Below are 20,581 nucleotides of genomic sequence, written 5' to 3' on the forward strand. Positions count from 1 at the left end.
TCTTTTTATTTGATGCTTTAGACTTGCTCTGTCTAGTACAGTCCCTGTGGCTGCTGAGCACTGGAAATGCGGCTAGTCCTAACTGAGTTCTGCTATAAACGTTAAATACACACTGGAGTTTGAAGACTTAGTACGAAAAAAGAATGTAAAACATCTCATTCATTCATATTTTTAATATTCATTCATGTTCAAATAATATTTTGGATATATTGTGTTAGATAAAATACACTCAAAACTAATTTTAGATGTTTATTTTTACCATTTTTAATGTGGCTCCTAGAAAATTTAAAATTATACTATAACTCACATTATAATTTCTATTGGACAGAGCCGGTTTAGACTTTTATAGGTATTCCATATGCAATATCTAAATATTTAAATGTTTAAAAAAACAGTGGAGAGGGAGGCACGTACGTACGCATGCAAGCACATGCACACATATGTGCACACACACACATACCAATTGTTACACTGCCACCCTCTATCTTTATGCCTGCCTAACTTTCCAGTGTAGTTCGTTACAGTTCAGTGTACCTGTTATGGGTCATGTAGCTCAGAGTTCAAGCTCTCCCAGTGACCAGGTGTGGGATCCTGGGGCAAGCCACTTGTGAGGATTAAACTGAATAATGTATGTTAAGTGCTCAGGACCATACACAAGGATGTGTAATAAACTCTGTTAATAAGTGTTAGCTGTGCTAGACATGGTAAGAGTTCCCAGAAGCAAAGGTTCTACCCAGAAGCAAAGAATTAGCAGAGTTGGAGTGAATCTTGGACATTATCCACTCCTATGTTTTAAAATCCTTTTAAAATCTCAGAAGCCCGATATATAAAAAAGATGAAATCAAGCTGCTCTGAGTAAAGCTGAGTGTGGGAGCAAGAAGGGCTGGGAATTCCTGGATTATACAGATGGGGGATCTGAGGTCTTTGTGAAGCTGTTTGAACACCATGGATGGGATCTCCTCCCGGCCTCTCTATTTTACAGATAAAGACACTAAGCTCCAGAGGTTGAGGGCTTGCCTTGAGTCACAGAGCTGTCAGAGGTAGGGCTGGAACACAGACCTAGGTGTCTGGTTCCTAAGGAAGAACATTGCTTTACATCACATCATTCCTGTAGCTACAACGGACAACTTGCGTGCACAGAAAGAATGTGGCTGAGGAAAGTGCTGTGAGACAGGTACAGATCGAATGCTGAGGAGCCGCTGAGGTGTGGGGGAGTGTGGCAGGTCCCTTCCTTGAAGAGGCAGCTTCTAGGTTTAGCTTTGGAAGATGAGTGAGGGCAGAAAGATACCCGGGACAAGAGAAGTGCATGGGTTCTAAGGAGGAAAACCTTGAGGAATATTTGGGGGTCAAAAGGTAGGTCACTTTCACTAACATACAGCTACATCTTGGAGAGTAATATGTGCTAAGGCCAGAATAAAGCTGGGGATTCTTCAGAAGGTTTTGAGGGCCAAGGATCCGATGCCAGTTTTTTTTTTTTTTTTTTAAAGATTAGCACCTGAGCTAACACCTGTTGCCAATCTTTTTTTTTCTTCTTGTTCTTCTCCCCAAAGCACCACTGCCCCCCCCCACCCCCGCCACCATACATAATTGTATATTCTAGTTATAGGTCCTTCTGGTTCTGCTATGTGGGACGCCACCTCAGCATGGTTTGATGAGAGGTACTAGGTCCATACTTGGGATCCAAATCTGTGAAACCCTGGGCTGCCGAAGCCAGTGTGTGAACTTAACCACTGGGCCACGGGGCTGGCCCCCTATACCAGTTTTTGAAAAGGAGTGACAATAGGAAGATTAATTCATCCTAAGGCCATGAATGAGCAGGTAACAGGAAAACAGGCTGGCAGATTACTGTTCTAGACCGAGTACTGTCAAAGAAAGCTAAATTGGGGAGTTACATATAAATAATAAAATAAATTTTCATTTACAAACAAAAATATAATATATCATGAGGAAGTCACGATATAAAGGAGCAAGATCTGAGAGACCCTGTGAAGACAGAATCCATAGGACCCGGATATATGAGAAAGATGAGGAGAATTCCAGGGTGACTTTAAGGACCCAGCCGGGTAACTGTGGGGATGTGGGCTCCATTAACGGGAAAAGAGAAGGCAAGAAGAAGAAGAGCTGGTTTGAAGGGTCTGGCAAAGGTAAGGTGTCTGTGAGATGGCTGGTGGAGAGTCAGTCCATCAGGGAAGTGAAATGTGCTCTGGAACCTGTCTGATGGTGTCTGCATGTTATCTAGACAGAACTCTTTGGAAACATCTAGGTTTGGGAGAAGGGAGATCAAGAAGAGCTGGTAAAGGAGACAGAGGCAGAGGCACCCAGGAGTGTGCTCCTCACCAACAGCAAGGATAGGGAGGGTTTCCCAAAAAAAGTGGTCGCAAGATTCAAATGATGCAGATACCAAGCAAGATGAGAATGGAGAGATGGCCCCTATCAACCTGTAAAGCAGCAGCTTGAGTGCCAGTAGGACTGTGCAGTTACATAAGCCTGGGTTCAGAGCCTCTCCTCATCATTTATTAGCTGTGGTACTCTGTACTAGTGAACCTTTTCAGATCTCAGTTTTCTTACCTAAAATGTCCCTCTATAATGGGGGACAACAGTACTTCTTTTAAGAAGTTTGGCCATGAAGGGAAGGAGAAAGACTGAGGGCATAGAAGGGGGAGTAAGGTCTTTTCCAGCATGGAGAGATAAGAGCTGGCAGATGAGGATATTCTGAAGAGGCAAATCAGAATCGGATGATGGATGGAGGGAGACTCTAGAAGCAATGTAGGATCAAGAGCTCAAGTTGAAGGATTTGCCTTATAAGGAGGGAGAATGGGTCCTTCTCAGAAATGGGAAAGAAGGAAGAGACAAGGGTGAAGACAAAGGTTTTTTAATTGAAAGAAGGAGCATAGAGGAGCTCACTTTGGATAGCCTCACTCATTTCAATTAATTGGAGATGAGGCTGAATGTTGGGTTGGGAGTGTGGGAGTAGACTGGGGCTTACAGACTGTGTGGGACGGAAGAGGAGGGAATCATAGCATGGGACCAATCTGAAACTAAGGGAGGGGAGCTGGAGGAGAGGGAACGTGCTCACCAAAAGCCCAGACGGAAAGTGCTGAACAACCATATGTACCATAGTTGCCCTTATTTCTGTCTGTAAGCAGAGCTTTCTTTTTAATGGTGGAGCATTTGGATGATGACGACCCCCAAGGTGCAGTGGCCCTGAGAAGTGAGCAGAGGAGCTAAATTCATCAGAAGGTCACTGACTGCTTAAGTACAGGCTTGGGGACAGGGAGAGTGTAAGCCAAGTGAGGCATGTGAGTTAATCAGGACCCTCAACTGCTGTCTTCTCCTATGTGCAAAGCACTTCCATCAGTAAAATTTCTTCTTACCGTTTAGTAGCTCTATGCTTTGAAAAAAAAAAAAATCACTGGTCCTGAATGTGACAGGTGATGCAATTAAGCCTGGGGAGAGGGAGTGCGAGAGGATAGCAAAAAGAAGTTGAGATGCTTTGGCACAAAAATGCCCCCAAGTAGCAGATGGCCAAGAATATCCCAATTCTCTTCTCAGAGGGACAGAGCATGGAGGGAATAAGACTTGGTTTTAGCTACCCTAAAGAAGGAGACTGTGAGGAAATGTTCAGGGAACGGCAGCAATCCGTTGCCACAGAACAGGGATTCCAAGAGGTAGAGTGGAAAGGATTAACAGAAGTTGAGAGAGCCAGAGAAGGGGGAAGTAGGCGCTCAGAATAGGAACAGGACCATGAGAAGAAGTCATGGACCAGTAATTGTCAGTAAAAGGAAAGCAATGACTTGGGAAGTTGGAGGGAAGGACATGACAGCAGAATGGTAGGAAGAGTACTAAAAAGATAAAATCTAGTTTGTGGAGAAGACCACAAAACAGGCAGACCCAGGGTACCAGACTGGAGTGGCATTGGGTTGGGAAGCTGGAGGGCTGCAGAGCTGCCTCAATAGGGAAAGGTCAGGCCTGATGGTGGCTTCTCATTATACGTCATAAAAACAAACTCATTTTTCAAATTCATGTTAAAGTAAGACATACGTTAAGAATAAGAGAAATCAATGTGGATTACATTAAAAAGTACTCATTTGTTCTTGCTTGGAACTATGCTGCATGCATTATTCAACCAAGATGAGTTCTTTTCCATGGTACCATCTTGGGTATTGCCTTACTCAAGAAAATGTTTCTCTGGAGTTCTTCTCATGTGGTTGGTAAAGAGAGAGGAAGGGAGGGAGGGGGAAGGGGGGAGAGAGAGAGAGAGAGGGAGGGGGCGAGAGAGAGAAAGAGGGGGGGAGGAGGGGGGAGGGAGGGGGAGAGAGAGACACAGAGAGAGAGAGAGAGAAAGAGAGAAGAAAGGAAGGAAGGGAGGGAGGGAAGGAGGCAGAAGGAAGGAAGGGAGGGAGGGAAGGGGGGAGGAAGGAAGGAAGGAAGGAAGGAAGGAAGGAAGGAAGGAAGGAAGAAAGAAAGAAAGAAAAAGTCTAGGAAAATATCCGAAAAGAGATACGAAATCTCAAGGTCCAGCTGAGTGTCCTGGTTTCCACACACCTGTGCTGACCTGACCTTAGGTGATGGGTTTCCTCTCACAGGCTAGGGTTTGCCTTCTGGTGCCCTGGTGTTCAGGTCAGCCAGTTAAAGACCTCATTTCCCTGGTGTCACAAAAGAGAGCACTCAAATTTGGGGAAACACCAACACAGTAACCAATGGGAAAATTGGCAAGGCACTCAGTGACATTTTAAAGACATTTGCTCACAGACCACTCACCCACAAAGGACAGTTTCACTGTCAGTTTCTCAGCTATTGGGTGTTTAATTCATAGAAATCAATGACGACAAGCCTAGAGAGGCCACCATACATGGGGTAATATAACCATGAAGTCGTTTGTTTCCCTCTAACAGTGACTATTTATTATATTCTTCCTAGTGACATTTGGCATTTCTTAGCTAGGAATCAGTACAGCTGGCAACTGAGAGCTTCTAAGAATTATTATCTGTTTACCACAATCTCCATATTCAAAGAATTAGTAGCATGGTTTATTTTTTTGATTTGTGTTCTCTTTTTATGACTTTGCTATAACCTGGAAAACCTCATGACTTTCAAACCACAGACAACCGTTCTGACGAGGATCACAAGACAACCGACAGCTACCTGGAGAGTTAACAATTGTGGATTTGATTTGCTATGAAGTTAAAGATCAATCTATCTCATCCATCTGTCCACTTCTCCATCCCATCCTATCCCATCCTTCAAGCTGGCTAGTTGTCTACAGACCAAATTCATAGCAATGTTTTTTAGTATTAAAATATAACTCAATGTGGAATAAAGATGGATTACTCATGGATGAAGAGTTAAAGGAGGAAGATAAAAAATCCAGCTCTTATCCATTCTTAGAATGCTTCTGTGGGTCAGTGTGGGCAATTATTAAACCCAGATAATAGTGGTAGATGGTATTTAAACTCTCCGGCTCTTTGTCAACCATCTTCCCTAAGACTCTTTTTATTGAATTCACATTTCCTAGGTATTCCATTTTAGAACAGAAGGCAGGCACCTCTTAATAACATCACAGAGAAGTGGTTAACCTTTCCAATGTAGGAGAAAACTGGAAATCAAAGCTATTAAATGTGTCATTTGCTTCTTGACCTCTCTAAAATATCATTGATGCTACACTGTAATAACACATAAAACATTCCAGAAAAAAGTATGGTCTAGTAGGTAAAACAACAGTATGGGCAGAAACATGGCAGAGTGGAAAAATCAAAGGTTACAGAGTCAGGCAGACCTGGGTTCAAATTTGGCTCTGCCATTTAAGAGCTGTGTGACCATGGACAGGTTATTTACCCTCCTTGTGGAAGGCTCTAGTTTATCACCTGGAAACTCTGGATAATAGTCCTCAGAATATGGGTTTAATGAGATAATGCATGTGAAGGGACCAGCCCTGGTCTGACATGTGACAAGTGTTAACTCCCTTTGCTTCTTTTTTTTCTCCTTAGGTAATGCAGGATGGTGAGCCTTGCTGAAGCATAAATGATTATTCTTCAACGATTTCATATAAACAACTTGGATGTGACCTCTAAGGAAGGTTAATCCTGACTTCTAGCCTTCCACTGAGTAATCTCTTTCCCTCTCTGGAAATAGTCTTCTCATTATACCCATTCTCAGAACCTTATACTTTTTCAAGCACTTACCCAGCTCTGGTTAATTAACTAATTGTGCACGCAATGCCTCTTTTCCCCACTAGGATTTAAGTTACCCCTCTAGAAAAGGGCCTTGCATATAGTAGGCACTCAATAAATTATTTGTAGACTGAATGATACACCTATTACAGGGTTTCCAACATGCAACATATACCATTGGTGAGGTGTGAGATGATTTCAGGGGTTGAACATGGACTAAGTTTCTCAATAATTTTAATGGTGATATATTTATTATCATGTGTATTATGCAAATAAATAAGTGGTTCATCAAATCTGTGATTTTATATATTTTCGCCTAGGATGAGGATAAAATAAAAAAGTAAATTGATTTAGCTCAGTAAAAAAATTCAGTAAGTATAGTTGTCATAAAAATATGAAAAAAACCATGACGGGTTAAAAAAAATGACAAAATTTGGGAACTACTGCCACAACAACAAGTAGGAACCCAGAGTGGACATATCCCAGAATTCCCTGATTTAGGGTTAGCCTAAGGAAATGAGGGAGTCTGCTTTCAGAATCCATGGCTTGTGAATTCTCAGCTGGACAGTGCAACAGGTGAGTCAACAATGAATGAAGAGTCAAGCTGGAACTAGGTCAAGCTGGGGGTTGGACCCCAGAACACATCTGGCATAAGAAAGAAGCATGCACATTCAGATATGTGGGTGACATCATAGGAAATACCAAACGTGAACTGAGCAGGAACAAGGGTCAGATCCCATGGCCATATTCAATGTCACAGCCAAATTGGCAGGAACTACCTTGGAGACGGGGCACCCGCCCCAGGAAGGGTGTGTGGTAGGCCCAGATTCCTTCTCCTTCAGCCTTAAAGACACACGGGCCTGGGTTCTGATACTGCTATCTCCTCCAGGCAACTATTTCTCAATTTACTACCTCTGTGCAAGGCTCCAAGAGAGGGTACTTTCTTTTGTGCACATTTTGAAAAGCCAATGGGTCTCTACCCGACATCTCACTTTCCCAGCAAACTGAAGCAGAGTGTTGCTGCTATCATCACAGGAGCCTTTCTTTGAGCCTCCAACATGGTGTTCCCCCTCCCAGATCCAATGCTGAGGTGAAGAGAGGAGTATTCCCATCTTCTTGGATTGGATCACAGAACGAATTTTCCAATAGCAAAAATGTTATAAACAGGAAACAGGTTTTGATGAATTAGTGCAAATAACGTTTCACGTATGTTCCAGGTTATGTAGAATTCTGCAAACTAGACTGGGAACCAGATTAGCAATTATACTACCACTTCAGTGGGAAAATATTTTAATATAATAAAATGAAAATTTGGGTTGCAATTGTTCCATTGGTGGTGACTACCTATACTTAAAAATACAGCAAATTCCTTACTAGTGAATGCTTAACCATATATCTTAACTTTTATCTTCCTTTTAACATCTTTTAGAAAAATATTGTTTTTACCATCAATTATGCCAGATATTCAAGTCTTGTACTATTGAAAAATAACTGATCACCCCCCATAACAAAAAAAGACCCAATCTTTACATTTGAGGACAATTTAGACACACATAAATGTAATTCCAATAAACACTTCTCTAATCAATCCTCAGCTGCACCAAGTTATTTAGGGATTAACTAGAATGACTGTCCTAACTCCTACTCTGCAATTATTATTTTTTTTGAGGAAGACTAGTCCTGAGATAACTACTGCCAATCCTCCTCTTTTTGCTGAGGAAGACTGGCCCTGAGCTAACATCCGTGCCCGTCTTCCTCTACTCTATACATGGGACGCCTACCACAGCATGGCTTTTGCCAAGTGGCGCCAGGTCCACACCCAGGATCTGAACCAGTGAACCCCAGGCTGCTGAGAAGCAGAATGTGCGCACTTAGCGGCGCCACCAGGCCGTCCCCCACCCTGCAATCTTGATAGTAGATTATTCTCAGTTCTGACCATAAGGCTTTAGCCCAATGTTTTCCACACTTGTCTGACGAAAAGAATTACATGAGGCACTTTTACAAACAAGAATGCCAGGCCCTGGCCCAGTAATAAATCAGAATCTCAAGGGAGAGGTCTGGGAGTTACACACTTAAAGAATGCCCATCCCTGGTAATTCTGTCATCCAACCCAGTGGTTCTTACCCTGGAGGGTGAATTAGGATCACCTGGAGAGTGTGTTAAAACACAGGTTCCTGAGCCCCAGCCCAAGAGGTTCTGATCCAGTTGTTCTGGGGTGGGGCCAGAGAATTTGCCTTTCCAACAAGGTCCCCAGTGATATTCAGGCTGCTGCTCCAAGGACCACATTTCCAAAACCACTTATTTAGCCTGTTTGGCAAACACTGCAGCCAAATTCACTACCACTTTTTTTTCGTTCCTCCTTGGTACAAAAACAACACTAGATTAGAACTCACAAGACTTCCTTTGGAGTAATACCCTTGCTTCTTTTCAGTTGCTTGATGTCACACAAATAAGTTTGCCACTGCATCTCAGTTATCTTTTATTGTGAGGAATAAAAAAGTAACATAAGGGAAGAGGTTTTGTCCTGTACTTGGCACACAGTAGGTCTGCATTAAACATCTGTGTACTCTGATTTTCTTGCTGTGATCCCCTCCTGTGAGCTACAGATGAATCTGCTGAGTTCTAGAAATAGGTTCCAAAATTTATTACATGAACCACACTTGATTTGGTTAAAACAAACAAACAAACAAGCAGGCAGACAAACAAGCAGGCAGGCAAGCAATGGCTGACCACTTCTCTTCCTTGTGAGCTATCATGTAGCTACATTTCGAATATAACATGTCTGATGGGAATATACTCAGCTTCCCAACTCACATTTTCCCATGGAAATAAAAATAGAAAACAAAGAGAGATTAGATTATGATTAAGTTCTTTGTCTAATTTTGACCAGGCTGAATTTAGTACCCAGGTATGGATTATTTTCCTGGCAGATGTTTATTATATTGTTCGGCTATTTCTTGTGACCTGAAAATCAAACAAATGAATCACAGACTCTCAGAGTCAGAGGGGCCCTGGAGGTCATCAAGCTCACCCACCTACTCTACGAATGCTGTTGAAAACACCTCCAATGTGTGGTGGTCCAGTCTCTTCTTGACACTCAATGAGAACGTACTATTTTCATGAACCCCAATCTCTTCTTCAGATAACCGTCTAATCATTAGATTTTTTTCCTCCTTCTGAGAAAAAATATTTATTTCTGTAATTTCAGTATCTTTGGTCCTAGTTCTGCTCTCCATAGTTCCCAAATATGTCTAATCTCTCCTCCATGTGACAGCAGTTAAAGTAGTCTGAAGTAGTGCTGACGTCTTCCTTGCCTCTTTCTTTTCAGTCTAAATGTTCTGCTTTTTCAACTATTCTCACCATCAACATTTCCATAAACTTAACAGCCCTGGTCTTCCTCCTGTGGACAAAGTCCACCTTGAGGATATTTCCTCACTAAAAAAATACCATAATATGCTTCATGTTCACCATGTCCTATCATCACCAACAAAAACAAAATAAACTTCAGAACAGTGGAGTGTTCCTTTCCAAACAGAGCTTCCAAGAGCTGGAAGCTCCAGTCATCCAAAACCACACTGTGACGGCTGAGAAGGCAGTTTCAGGACAGACTTGGAAGTGGCAGCCCGAACTAGGTGGATTTAGATACCACGACTCTACCTGAAACAGAAAGGCTACGCTGCCACTTAAATTACTGAAGACCCACAAAATCTCTTTCCAAGGAAGACAGAGTGAAACAAAAGGTATTTCTTACTTTCTACGAAACATTTCTGCAAATATGCAGCCAACACTCCAGAGATCCACAGGGGTGGCGTAGCTGGACTGAAGCAAGACTTCTGGAGCTCTGTACCACAGCGTGACGACCTGCAACAGCAAACAGATCTGAGTGTTACTGAGGAAGATGGCTGTTTGCTTAAACTCCTCATCCTGGCTGGTTTAATGCAACGACCCAGTTCGGAAAGAACCCCTATAATCATATGGGGACAGTGAGATAGAAGCAATAAGTAACTAGGACTCATCACTGACAGGCCAGGAAATTACATCATCCCCACAACCTGGGTTCCCACCTCAGACTCTGTGTGTCTTACTAGGATGGTAAAATAACTGAGTTTCAGAAAGCAAAGCAGACTTAAAAAAATAATCTTAAAACTATCACTTTTTTTTTTTTTTAAGATTTTTTTTATTTTTCTCCTTTTTCTCCCCAAAGCCCCCAGGTACACAGTTGTATATTTCGTTGTGGGTCCTTCTAGTTGTGGCATGTGGGACGCTGCCTCAGCGTGGTCTGATGAGCAGTGCCATGTCCGCGCCCAGGATTCGAACCAACGAAACACTGGGCCGCCTGCAGCGGAGCGGCGAACTTAACCACTCGGCCACGGGGCCAGCCCAAAAACTATCACTTTTTAAAGTGCTTAGAAAAACAATATATGGATAACAGGGATGGCAATGATTCCAGCTCAATTCCCTGGTCAGCATTTTTGGGAAATCAGAAGACAATTCCAGAAGCTGCTGGATGGTGACCCTGAAGTCTACAGAGCACCCAGGACAAGTCAAAACTACTCTTATGGTGAGACTGTGGAGAATCAAAATAAAGCCTTCAATGCTGCTCTCTTCAGAAAACAAATAAAAAATGAAGAACTTAAGAGAGAAAGTGTAGCCCAATTGTTTATACCATGTGTAAAAAAGTCATCCAGAGGAAGAGATTCCAAAATGGGAAGAAGCTCCTTTAACACAGAGCAGTGTCTAGCCATCAACAAACACTATTTCTGCAATGTTGAGAGGCAAGGGAAATGTATCATTAAGGTTTCAGATTTATAAGAGTATATAGGGGTTCAAGTGCTGCTTTTTTCAGGGGTGAGCAGATATTCTATGGATGCCTGAAATGAAGATGCATTCTTTATTGTCAGATAAGGAATTTAATACATAAATCTATTACATAAGCATTTTATATTATTCGGATTCCTTTTATTCTTACTTACTGTTTTGTCTGATTGTACTTCTGTTGACATCTACCTAAATTTTCTGAAATTCTGCTTTATGTATTTTGATGCTATAGCACTTGGCATATTAAGACTGCAGCAACAATTCTCCAAAAAATGATTGTCATTTCCTTCTTTCCTTGTATGCACATGCTGTTCCTCCTATCAAGGAATGGAGTTTTTAATTCACCCTCCATTGGATCTGAGTTGGCCTTAGTGACTTGCTTGACCAACAGAATATGGTGGAAGTAACAGCTGGGACTACCAAAGTCTGGTAGCCTGGGCCTTTTTGAATGCTTGCTCTTAAGACACTTGCTCTTGGAACCCAGTTGCCATGCAGTGAGAAGCCCATGAAGATGCTCTGGTCAACAGCCCCAGCTGAGTCCTCAGCTGAAAGCCATGTGAGTGAGCCATCTTAGACATTCAAGCCCAACTGATCCCCCCGATGACTGTGGCCACTGCCACAGAGAGCAGAAGAACTGCCCAGCTGAGTCCAGTCAACTCACAGGATTGTGAGTAATAATAAAATGGTTATTGTTTTAAGTTTTGGGGTCAATTATACAGTAATATCTAACTGCAACAAGATTCTTAACTGGTTCCTCTTCTTCATCTCATTTAACATGCTTTGCTTTGAATTCACACAAGGGGTCAAGTTTTGTTTAAGGGATATCTGGTTGATATCTAATGGGGGGATGGTGGTGATGTAATAGAAATTAAAAAAACCCCCTACAAACCAAAACAATGTCACTTGGTTATCATTTGGCTCCCATATATCTTTCCAGCATCATCTCCCACAGTACTTCCATCTCCCTTATAGCTTAGTCACATATGAGACCACAAAACTGGTTCTCAACCCTGACTGTGCATCAGAATCATCCATGTTTTAGAAAAACATAGGTGTCTGGGCTTTATCTTGCTCTCACTGAAATAGATCTCCATGGGTGGGGCCCCCGGAATTCTTTTTCTTTTTTTTTAAAGTTCTTCAGGTAACCCTAACCCTTGATGAGGTTTGAGCACCACTCAGTTATACAAACATATCATCCAGCTCCTGCTTCCATGCTTTTGCAGACACTGTTCTAGCCTGGGAAGCTCTTCCTTCTCTTCTCTACATGTGGAAATTCTACTTATCCTACAAAGCCCAGGTTTGACACCATCACCTCCCTGAACCCATCGCTATCTGAAAAATCATACCTTGTAACACAGTTCATACTATGGTTCATTCTAGAGGGCACAGACCCGATTTTATCCATGGTTATGTCAGTAAATGCCCATCATAATACTGCGCATGCAACACTTGGAATGTAATAAATATCAAAATAACGATTTTAAGGCAATCATTTAATTACCAGTCATTCCCCAAAAAGAAGGTACTTACTATTTTTGCTAAGAAGAGTGTCTGATTCCGGGCTGTAGTTTTTAGTTACGTAATTTACTTCTGCTTTACTAATATTTCTAGCTGGAGGAACACTGCCCTACTTCTCTGATACACTGTAAACAAAGTACAGATGCAAACCGTCCTTAAGTGGTTTATAGACATACACAGGCATTGTGGGGTCATACATTTATCTTCTCACCTCAGTTCAAAATAAAGTCTAGCATCATATGAGATGAAAAGTTTAATCCGAATACAGCATTATTTTAAGCTGTTCTAAAGAGACTGTGATTTCTGATTGACTTCTCATCCTAAAACACTTTAGTAAAACTATCTTCATTTTCAGTACTTTAATCAGTGACTCTCATTATGATCACCAAATAAACGTGTAGTCAACTAAAATAAGAACAATATTGATAAGTTTAGGAAGTTCCCTTCTATTCCTTTTAAAATTTAGCTACTACTCAAAAGGGATAATAAATTTTTATCAAATGTTTTAAAAAATATTAATAATGACCAGATGATTATTCTCTTTTATTCTATTAATGATAGGTTAATTATATTAATAGCTTTCCTGATTTGTACCATCCTTGCTTTCTTGGGATAAAATATCCCTAATCATGGCTTATTACTCTTTTAACAGACTTTTGGGTTCTATTTGCTAATATATATTTAGGACATTAACTTATATTTATAACTGAGACTGATCTATAGTTTTTTTGTGTTAACTTTTCATGTTTTGATATTAGGAATGTGCAAGCTTTCCATCCTTTTTAATATTCTGGAATATTATAAGCAACACAAGAATAAGCAGTCCCTTGAAGGGCCTCACTTGTAAAACCATCTGGATCTGGATCTGGATCTTTCTTAGCAGTATGTCTTTAACAATCTTGTAAATTTCTTCTTGGTAATTAGTCTGTTCAGGTTTCAATCTCTTTTTGAGTCAGTTTTGGTAATGATAATGGATTTCCCCATGAAAATCTTTAATCTAGTTTTAAAAATGTATTGGCTTAAATTTGTACATAGTATTTCTTAAAATTATTTTAATTCTCATCTGTTTCCTTGGTTTTCTAAGAAAGAGAAAATTTTCTCTTTCTTAACGTTGTATATTTTTGTGTTCTCTTTATATCAGTCAGGTTTGTCAGGAGTTTAGCTATATTATTTATTTAAAAAAACTAACATTGAGTTTTATTTCCATTTTGGGAGGATTATTGCTTTATTTTATAATTTGTTACTTCTATTTTATCTTTTAAAATTCTCCTCTCCAAGTTTCTTTGTTTTTATTTATTAATTTTTGAGATGAAACTTGGACAATTTATTTCCAATTTTGATTAATGACAAAACATGTAGTTATATATTTTTAAGTGACCTTTTCTCATTTTTGTTAATCTTTATTTATTCTTTTTGAGGAAGATCAGCCCTGAGCTAACACCTGCTGCCAATCCTCCTCTTTTTGCTGAGGAAGACTGGCCCTGAGCTAACATCTGTGCTCATCTTCCTCTACATTATATGTAGGACACCTGCCACAGCATGGCTTGCCAAGCGATGCCATGTCTGCACCCAGGATCCGAACCTGTGGACCCGGGGCTGCCGAAGCCGAACGTGCGAACTTAACTGCTGCGCCAACAAGACAGCCCCTAATCTTTAAATAATATGTGATTTACCTGTAATTTCTTCTTTAATCCAAAAGTAAACAAATTTGAAAAGTAAACTATTTAGAAAAGTGTTTTAAATTTCCACATGGTCAGGTTATTTATGGTTATCTTTTGATCATTGAATTTCTGGTTTTATTGCGTCATGGTCAGAGAATATAAGCTGTACAATTTCCACTTGGTAAAATTTATTATTGTTTTCTTTATGACTATGCACATACCTACTTTTTGTTCCATAGAGTATAAGGTGAGTACTTTAAGTGTAAAGTGCTTTACTAACAAGAGTTTGTCTCATACAGATCCTTACTTATATTTTTCTGTACTTTGTCAAATTGCAAAAGAGAATTCAGATTTTGTTTTCCTTTCCCCAAAATCTCCTTCTAAGTGTTTCTTCCTTGTATACACTGGCCTTATATTTTTGGTAAATAAAATTTATGACAACAAAAACATTATTATGATAATAAGAATTTAGATGATGGTAGACATAAAATATAAAATTAATACACAAATCATAGTAAGTCAGTTACAAAATATAATGAAAAAAGATCCCATTCACAATAATAGTAAGAGAAACTGTATAACAGTGAGGAATAAAAAAAAGCACTATCTATACAAATAAAATGATACACAAAAAACCACCTAAATAAATAGTGAGACAGACCATGACTAAGATGGGAAAAAGGCATATTATAAACATAATAGAAACCCCTTTAGTAACACAAAAATTTAAGACAATCCAGTGATTTTGGGGAGGAATTTAACTTTGACATTAAGGTGCCTCTGGTAGAATAACACTTAGGAAGAACCAAAAATAGTTTGGGAAATAAGAATGAGGGAGATTTTCTCTCTGTTACCGAAATATACTCTGAGATATAGCAAATAAAATGGTGGCTGCTAACGGATTTTTAAAAAATTAAGTCCAAAAAAAGACTGATACATTTATGGGGCTTAACGTTCTTATAGGGGGCTGAATTTCATCTTAATGAGAGAAAAAATTTACTTCAATATGTAGAAGCAAAACAACTGACCAAACATAAGTTTAATCCCTACTTTACACCATGTATAAGAAGGAACTGTATACAGATGGAAGATCTAAGGGAAAGAAGCAGAGCCAGAAGATCAGAAAAATGTATCAGAAGAAAACCAGCAGAGGACCTTGCGATGTGCAGGCCTTTTTCAACATGATGGGAAACCCAGAAGCCTGAGATGAAAACATTCACAGATCCAGCTATTTAAAATTAAATCTTCTTCAGCAAACACTATAAATAAAGGCAAAGGACAGATGACAACCTGGGAGAAAACATCTAAAACAAATTACATAAACAGAACCATACAACATAAAAATTGATAAAGCACATGAAAAGATAACTGACAAGAAGAAAAAACTATCAAAGATACTCAATCTCATTAAAGGAAAGAGAAAGAGAGAAAGAAGGGATGGAAGCAAGAAAGCCATCAATATAAAGAGGTATCATTTTTGCACAACTGGCAGAAATGAACTGAATGACACTATTCAGGGTTGGCCATGGTATGAAAAACTGTTTTAAACTGCAAACTGGCACAATCTTTTCATAACAATCTGACAGTTTCTCTAAAATTAATAGTGCCCATGTTCCTGCACCAGAGTTCCACTTGTGGGAATGTATCCTATATAACTCAGACTGGCATACAAAGAGGCATTCACAAGGATGTGTACTTCACAATCATTTCCAATAGGGGAATACTATTCAGGCATCACAAAAGACGAGCTACTTCTCATCTTGCTCATTCCTGCTCACACAGAAAGATGTCCATGATATACTATTAAGTGAATAATAAGTTCTGGAACACTGTGAAATACATTCCAATTTTTATTACTAGATTATGTGTGGGTGTAAATATAACAATTATTTATGCATACAAAAATATCTGCCAGGATTCTATACATAGACATTAAGCTTTAAACAGACAGTTGGCACAAAAACATGGCAGTGTAGGAAGTGGAAAGTGAAAAGGAAAAGCGGGGCCAGATGATAATTTCAGAGGTGCAAGATCAATCAGCTGCTGTCAGTAAGCACATTTTATAGCTGAGAAAACTGGATTACAGAGAAGTCGAGTAATTTGGCCAGAGTCATGAAGCTGAGACTCACGGAAGAGCTGGGATTCTCACCAGGGCTGTCTGAGTTGAACCCTGTGGTCTTTCCTCAACAACCAACATAGCACCTTTAAGTTAGTATTCCAAACAGCCACAATCAATAGGCAAACATACAGGTCGTAATTAAATAACCAAGAGGAAAAGATTTTAAATTTACTTTGAAATATTTTAATGTGAACTTTTAAAAGAGTTTTACAAATCTCAAAAATTCAGCTATCCTTTGGGGTTAAAAGATTTTCTTAAAAAAGTGTTTAATAAAAAAGTAAAAAAAAAAATTCTGTTCTGAACCACAACAGTGCTCTGCATGGTATGCCATCTATTTGCCAAATTTCCATCTAATAACTTTAACGAAAGCTAAGATTAAAAAATCAGTTTGGTATCCCTAAGATTTTTGCTTGGTCTATGTATAAACCATTGTAACAAAGTGAGAGGAATTATATTCATTAATTAGGTTTATGTTTATAGTCTATTTGAACTATCAGCATTTGTCTAAAGAGACATCTTTTGGTTTAGTCTTTGTGGAATTCAACATGCTTGAATTACAAAAGAAAGTATGAATTGTACAAGACTTACATTTCTAGTTAATTCTCTAAGAAAAAAACCCTAACAACGCCCAGGGCTACATTTAAAAATAACGAATTACTACTTTTTGCAACAGATATAAATCTAATAGCTGTTCCCTCATTAGTTAATATTATCTCATATTTCAAGAGACCTTCCCCAGTTTTAACCTGCTAATTTGTGTGGCTGTGCCACATTCTCCAACCCAGAGTCCTTCAATCCTCACTTTAAGTCACTGTAATTTAAAATATCTCAAATGACAATTTCTATAATTTCATGGGATTTAAAATATATAAGTTCCAAGTTTTTGAGGACAAATTGTAACAAATTTTCCTGCAGTAAAATATAAACTCTGTTAGCTTAGGGATTATCATACTTCTGCCCCTCTAAAAACTTCTGATGGAAGACTGCCTAACTTAAGACCAGTTTAAGTCACATGTAAGCAGGTTTATTAATTTTTATTTGAAAGCCTTATGAAGAAAGGACAAAACTGATAAAAATGTTTCAAGGTTTTAGTGCATGAAGGAAATTCTCAACAATGTAATCAATTAACTTCTACTCAAAAGTTCTCTATGTTTAATAATTCTAAATATCCTTAAAAACAAAATATAACGGTAAATTTAAAAACACATTGAAGGAAACAATAAATATAATGTATAAAGATCAACATTTAGAAATCTATGACAAGGGTGGCTTCTAATGATAACAACACAGTTGTCTACTAAGCAAAGATAACAATAGGAGCTATGGACAGAGTTTGGTGGTTGGAGCCAGCTGGAACCAAAGCAAATATGATGTTTCTTACAATCATTATGTGTATGAATAGCCTCTAGAGGTGCTGAATGGATGTGGCAACAGGAGGGGGAGCGGAAGACAGGGGGAGTTCAAGGATATTTACACAAGTGGATGCATCTGTTTAAACTGCTTTGATCTCTATTCACAATTTTTTGAACCAGTTCAATAACAGTATAAGATAAAGTAGAGCCAAGGCCAACTCTGACTCAAAATACATGTCAGAGTAAACCACTCTTACTTAATATTCAATTTAAGTCTCTTATTCATGTACCCTTTCACCAAGTTCCTGAAAAAACTTTGTAGATGTTATCTGAATTCTCCTCATTATATGGCTACATGCTTAAAGAGCAGAAAAGCATGTTATGAACACTTGCTGGATATCTTCCTTTTGCCTCTCCGGATGGTCTCTGCACTGGTGGGGGCAGATCTACCATATGCTTCCAGCTTCTTACTGGGTTTGGCCAATAGGAAGCCTAGGCAGGAGTGAGAGAGAGAGGGAAGAAGAGGCAGAGTCTTTAACTCCTTGATTTCCTCCCAGCAAGGCTGTCTAGAGCTAGCTGTGCTGCCATCACAAATTCAACGTCCACCCTGGGCAGCCCACCCTGCCTGATTCCAGTAACTGCTCCCCCTCTTCCCTTCAAGCCTGGGAATGATAATAGCCTGGTTGCAACTAAGACTCAAGTTACAGCACCATCCACTGTGCTTCCCCTAAACCCACTTCTTTGTAAGTCTTGTCTCTGTAAACAAACCCTCTTTGAATTATCTTATTTTGAGTGTGCCATCCATTTCCTGTTGGGACCCTGACTAATACATTCACTTTGCAGATGAACAAACTAGCGTGGGTGGCTACTTCTTCTCTAAGCCTCAGTTTTCTTGCCTTTCAACAAGGACATTTAGACTTGATGATCTGTAAGGTGACCTCTGCTAGCATTCTAAGAGTCCCTAAATGATGTGTCAGTGGTAATAAAGCTTTAAAAAAATGTATATGCTGTATAGATCCAAGAACACTATCTCGGAACATCCTTGCCTGTCCTTTGCTTTAGTAATTACTTATGGAATGTACCAGTGTGGTGATATTCTCCATCTGGGGCCCGCTTCAACGACATGTCTCAAAAAATGCAAACTTAGATAATGATTTCTGAGGAATATGGGTGTAATCTTTGGAATAGCTCAAAATCTTCATATTGTCAAAGTATCCTAGTGGCTAAGCTGTGCTCTAAGCTGTTTATTTGCTTTATGCCAATATAAAACTCTCTAGAAAGTACTTTTTTTCCTCCAGAAGACTATTATAGTTTTGTAAAATGGAAATCAAAATTAGGGGTAATTTCACTGATTCATAAAAGGTCTCAAAATTCCGTTGTTTAAAATTACATTTAAATTAAGAATATTATAAATAATCAGAATTTTAGTTCTGCCAAGCATAGTCTTGTCATTATAAGGCTAGTTGAATGGAAACTATTAAGAGCTAAATACCAATAGAAGTTAACACAAAATACTTTGTAGCAAATAATAACAGCGTCATGTCAAATGGACTCATTTATAATCTAAGGGCCAAAACAAGATATTTTGATACGTCACAAAAAACAACCAAGGTTTACACAAAGATGAGATTCTCCCTGAGCGCTGTGCCAATACCAATCCTGGCCTCTGCTCTGATGCATCCATTACCAGCAGAAAGCTGTCTGTCTTTCCTAGAACCTGTAGCTGTCCTGGCTCACCTGGGGGCACTGGCTCCAATTTAGATGTGCTGATTTGCAACTACCTGGCCATTGCTTCTGTGTCTCTCTGTGGGATATTCTTTCCTGGAGTCTCTGCAGATCTGAATCCTCACATATCACTTCCTCATGAAGCCTTTCCTGATCTCCCAGCTGGAAGTGATTGCTTTCCCTTGAGCTTCTAGTGCACTTCTAAAGCACTTTATCCTTTCTCTTTTCCATCATAGTTATTCAATTCACTGGCCACAGTGTATATATAGTGTCCTGCATGGAAGGTGCTCAGTAATTATCTCATGATTGGATACATGAATGAACCAGGGGTAGTGCTGATGGTGGATAGAGGCAACCCTTTAGACATATGGGGACAATAATATTTAATAATAATTGAGTACTTTTGAGTAGTTATGTATCTTTAAAAAAGGAACTGGATCTGGGGGAGGCGAAGCTGAACCCAATTCAATTCAGAGGATATGTAAGAACACTTGAAGGGCAATGGCACAGGGAAAATGAGCTGAGGTGGGTGTTCCCTCCGAGTAGAGACGAAGGGAATCTTTGGGGAAGTGTCACTCAGTAGACAGAGATCCGTGTGCTGTGTCTAAGAGGGGGAGAGGATAACGATCCACTGAAGGATGAATGGAGATGGAATTCAGGGATCCAGGCTTCTGACCTTTCATGATACCAGTGGCACTTCCTATCTCTTTCCCAACCTTATACTTCTCTCTCATTTTGTTAATGTCTAAGCAAATCTACCTAAAAAGGGTTTTAGTCCAGACATCAAAGCCTTTAAAGGTCCAAGTGAGCTTCAGCTCAATTCGTTATGTGAATGCCCACTCTATAAGAGGTGCCCTGTTAGTCCTGGATGGGGTGGTTGCACATTAGCAAGGCAGCAACTCAAATGAGTTGGCTGAAGGACAACTCGGGGAGGGGAGCGGCATCTGTGTAGCAATCTAAGTGCAGAATGTTGGGGTTCTGTCCTGGTGTCCCACCTACCTTTCCAGTAACTCCTTGGAGGTCTCTTCCACTAGTCCCTTAAATAATTGTTTTCTCTAAGGCAAGATCCTCAGGCAGTTACTTTTCCTACGTGATGCACAATCCCTGGGGAGCATCATATGTGGATGCCCCCCGGGTCCATATTGTACCCAGAACTCTGCAGATTATCTGACCGCCACATATCCAACTGTCTCCTGGACATCACCACTTAGTACTTCC

The 20,581-nt window shown here is 39.7% G+C and overlaps 1 protein-coding gene across 6 annotated transcripts in view; it reads right to left on the minus strand.

The window, feature by feature from the left end:
* Positions 1 to 20,581, minus strand: part of CDK6 (cyclin dependent kinase 6) — a 234,379-nt gene that overhangs the window by 60,365 nt on the left and 153,433 nt on the right. For all 6 annotated transcript variants that reach the window (XM_070617496.1, XM_070617497.1, XM_070617498.1 and 3 more), the window contains exon 5: positions 9,922 to 10,031. In XM_070617496.1, the coding sequence (XP_070473597.1) occupies positions 9,922 to 10,031 (110 nt within the window). The remainder of the gene's footprint in view (positions 1 to 9,921; positions 10,032 to 20,581) is intronic.

The sequence above is a fragment of the Equus przewalskii genome, chromosome 4 (genome assembly GCF_037783145.1).
Source record: "Equus przewalskii isolate Varuska chromosome 4, EquPr2, whole genome shotgun sequence".
Classification (NCBI taxonomy): Eukaryota; Metazoa; Chordata; class Mammalia; order Perissodactyla; family Equidae; genus Equus; species Equus przewalskii.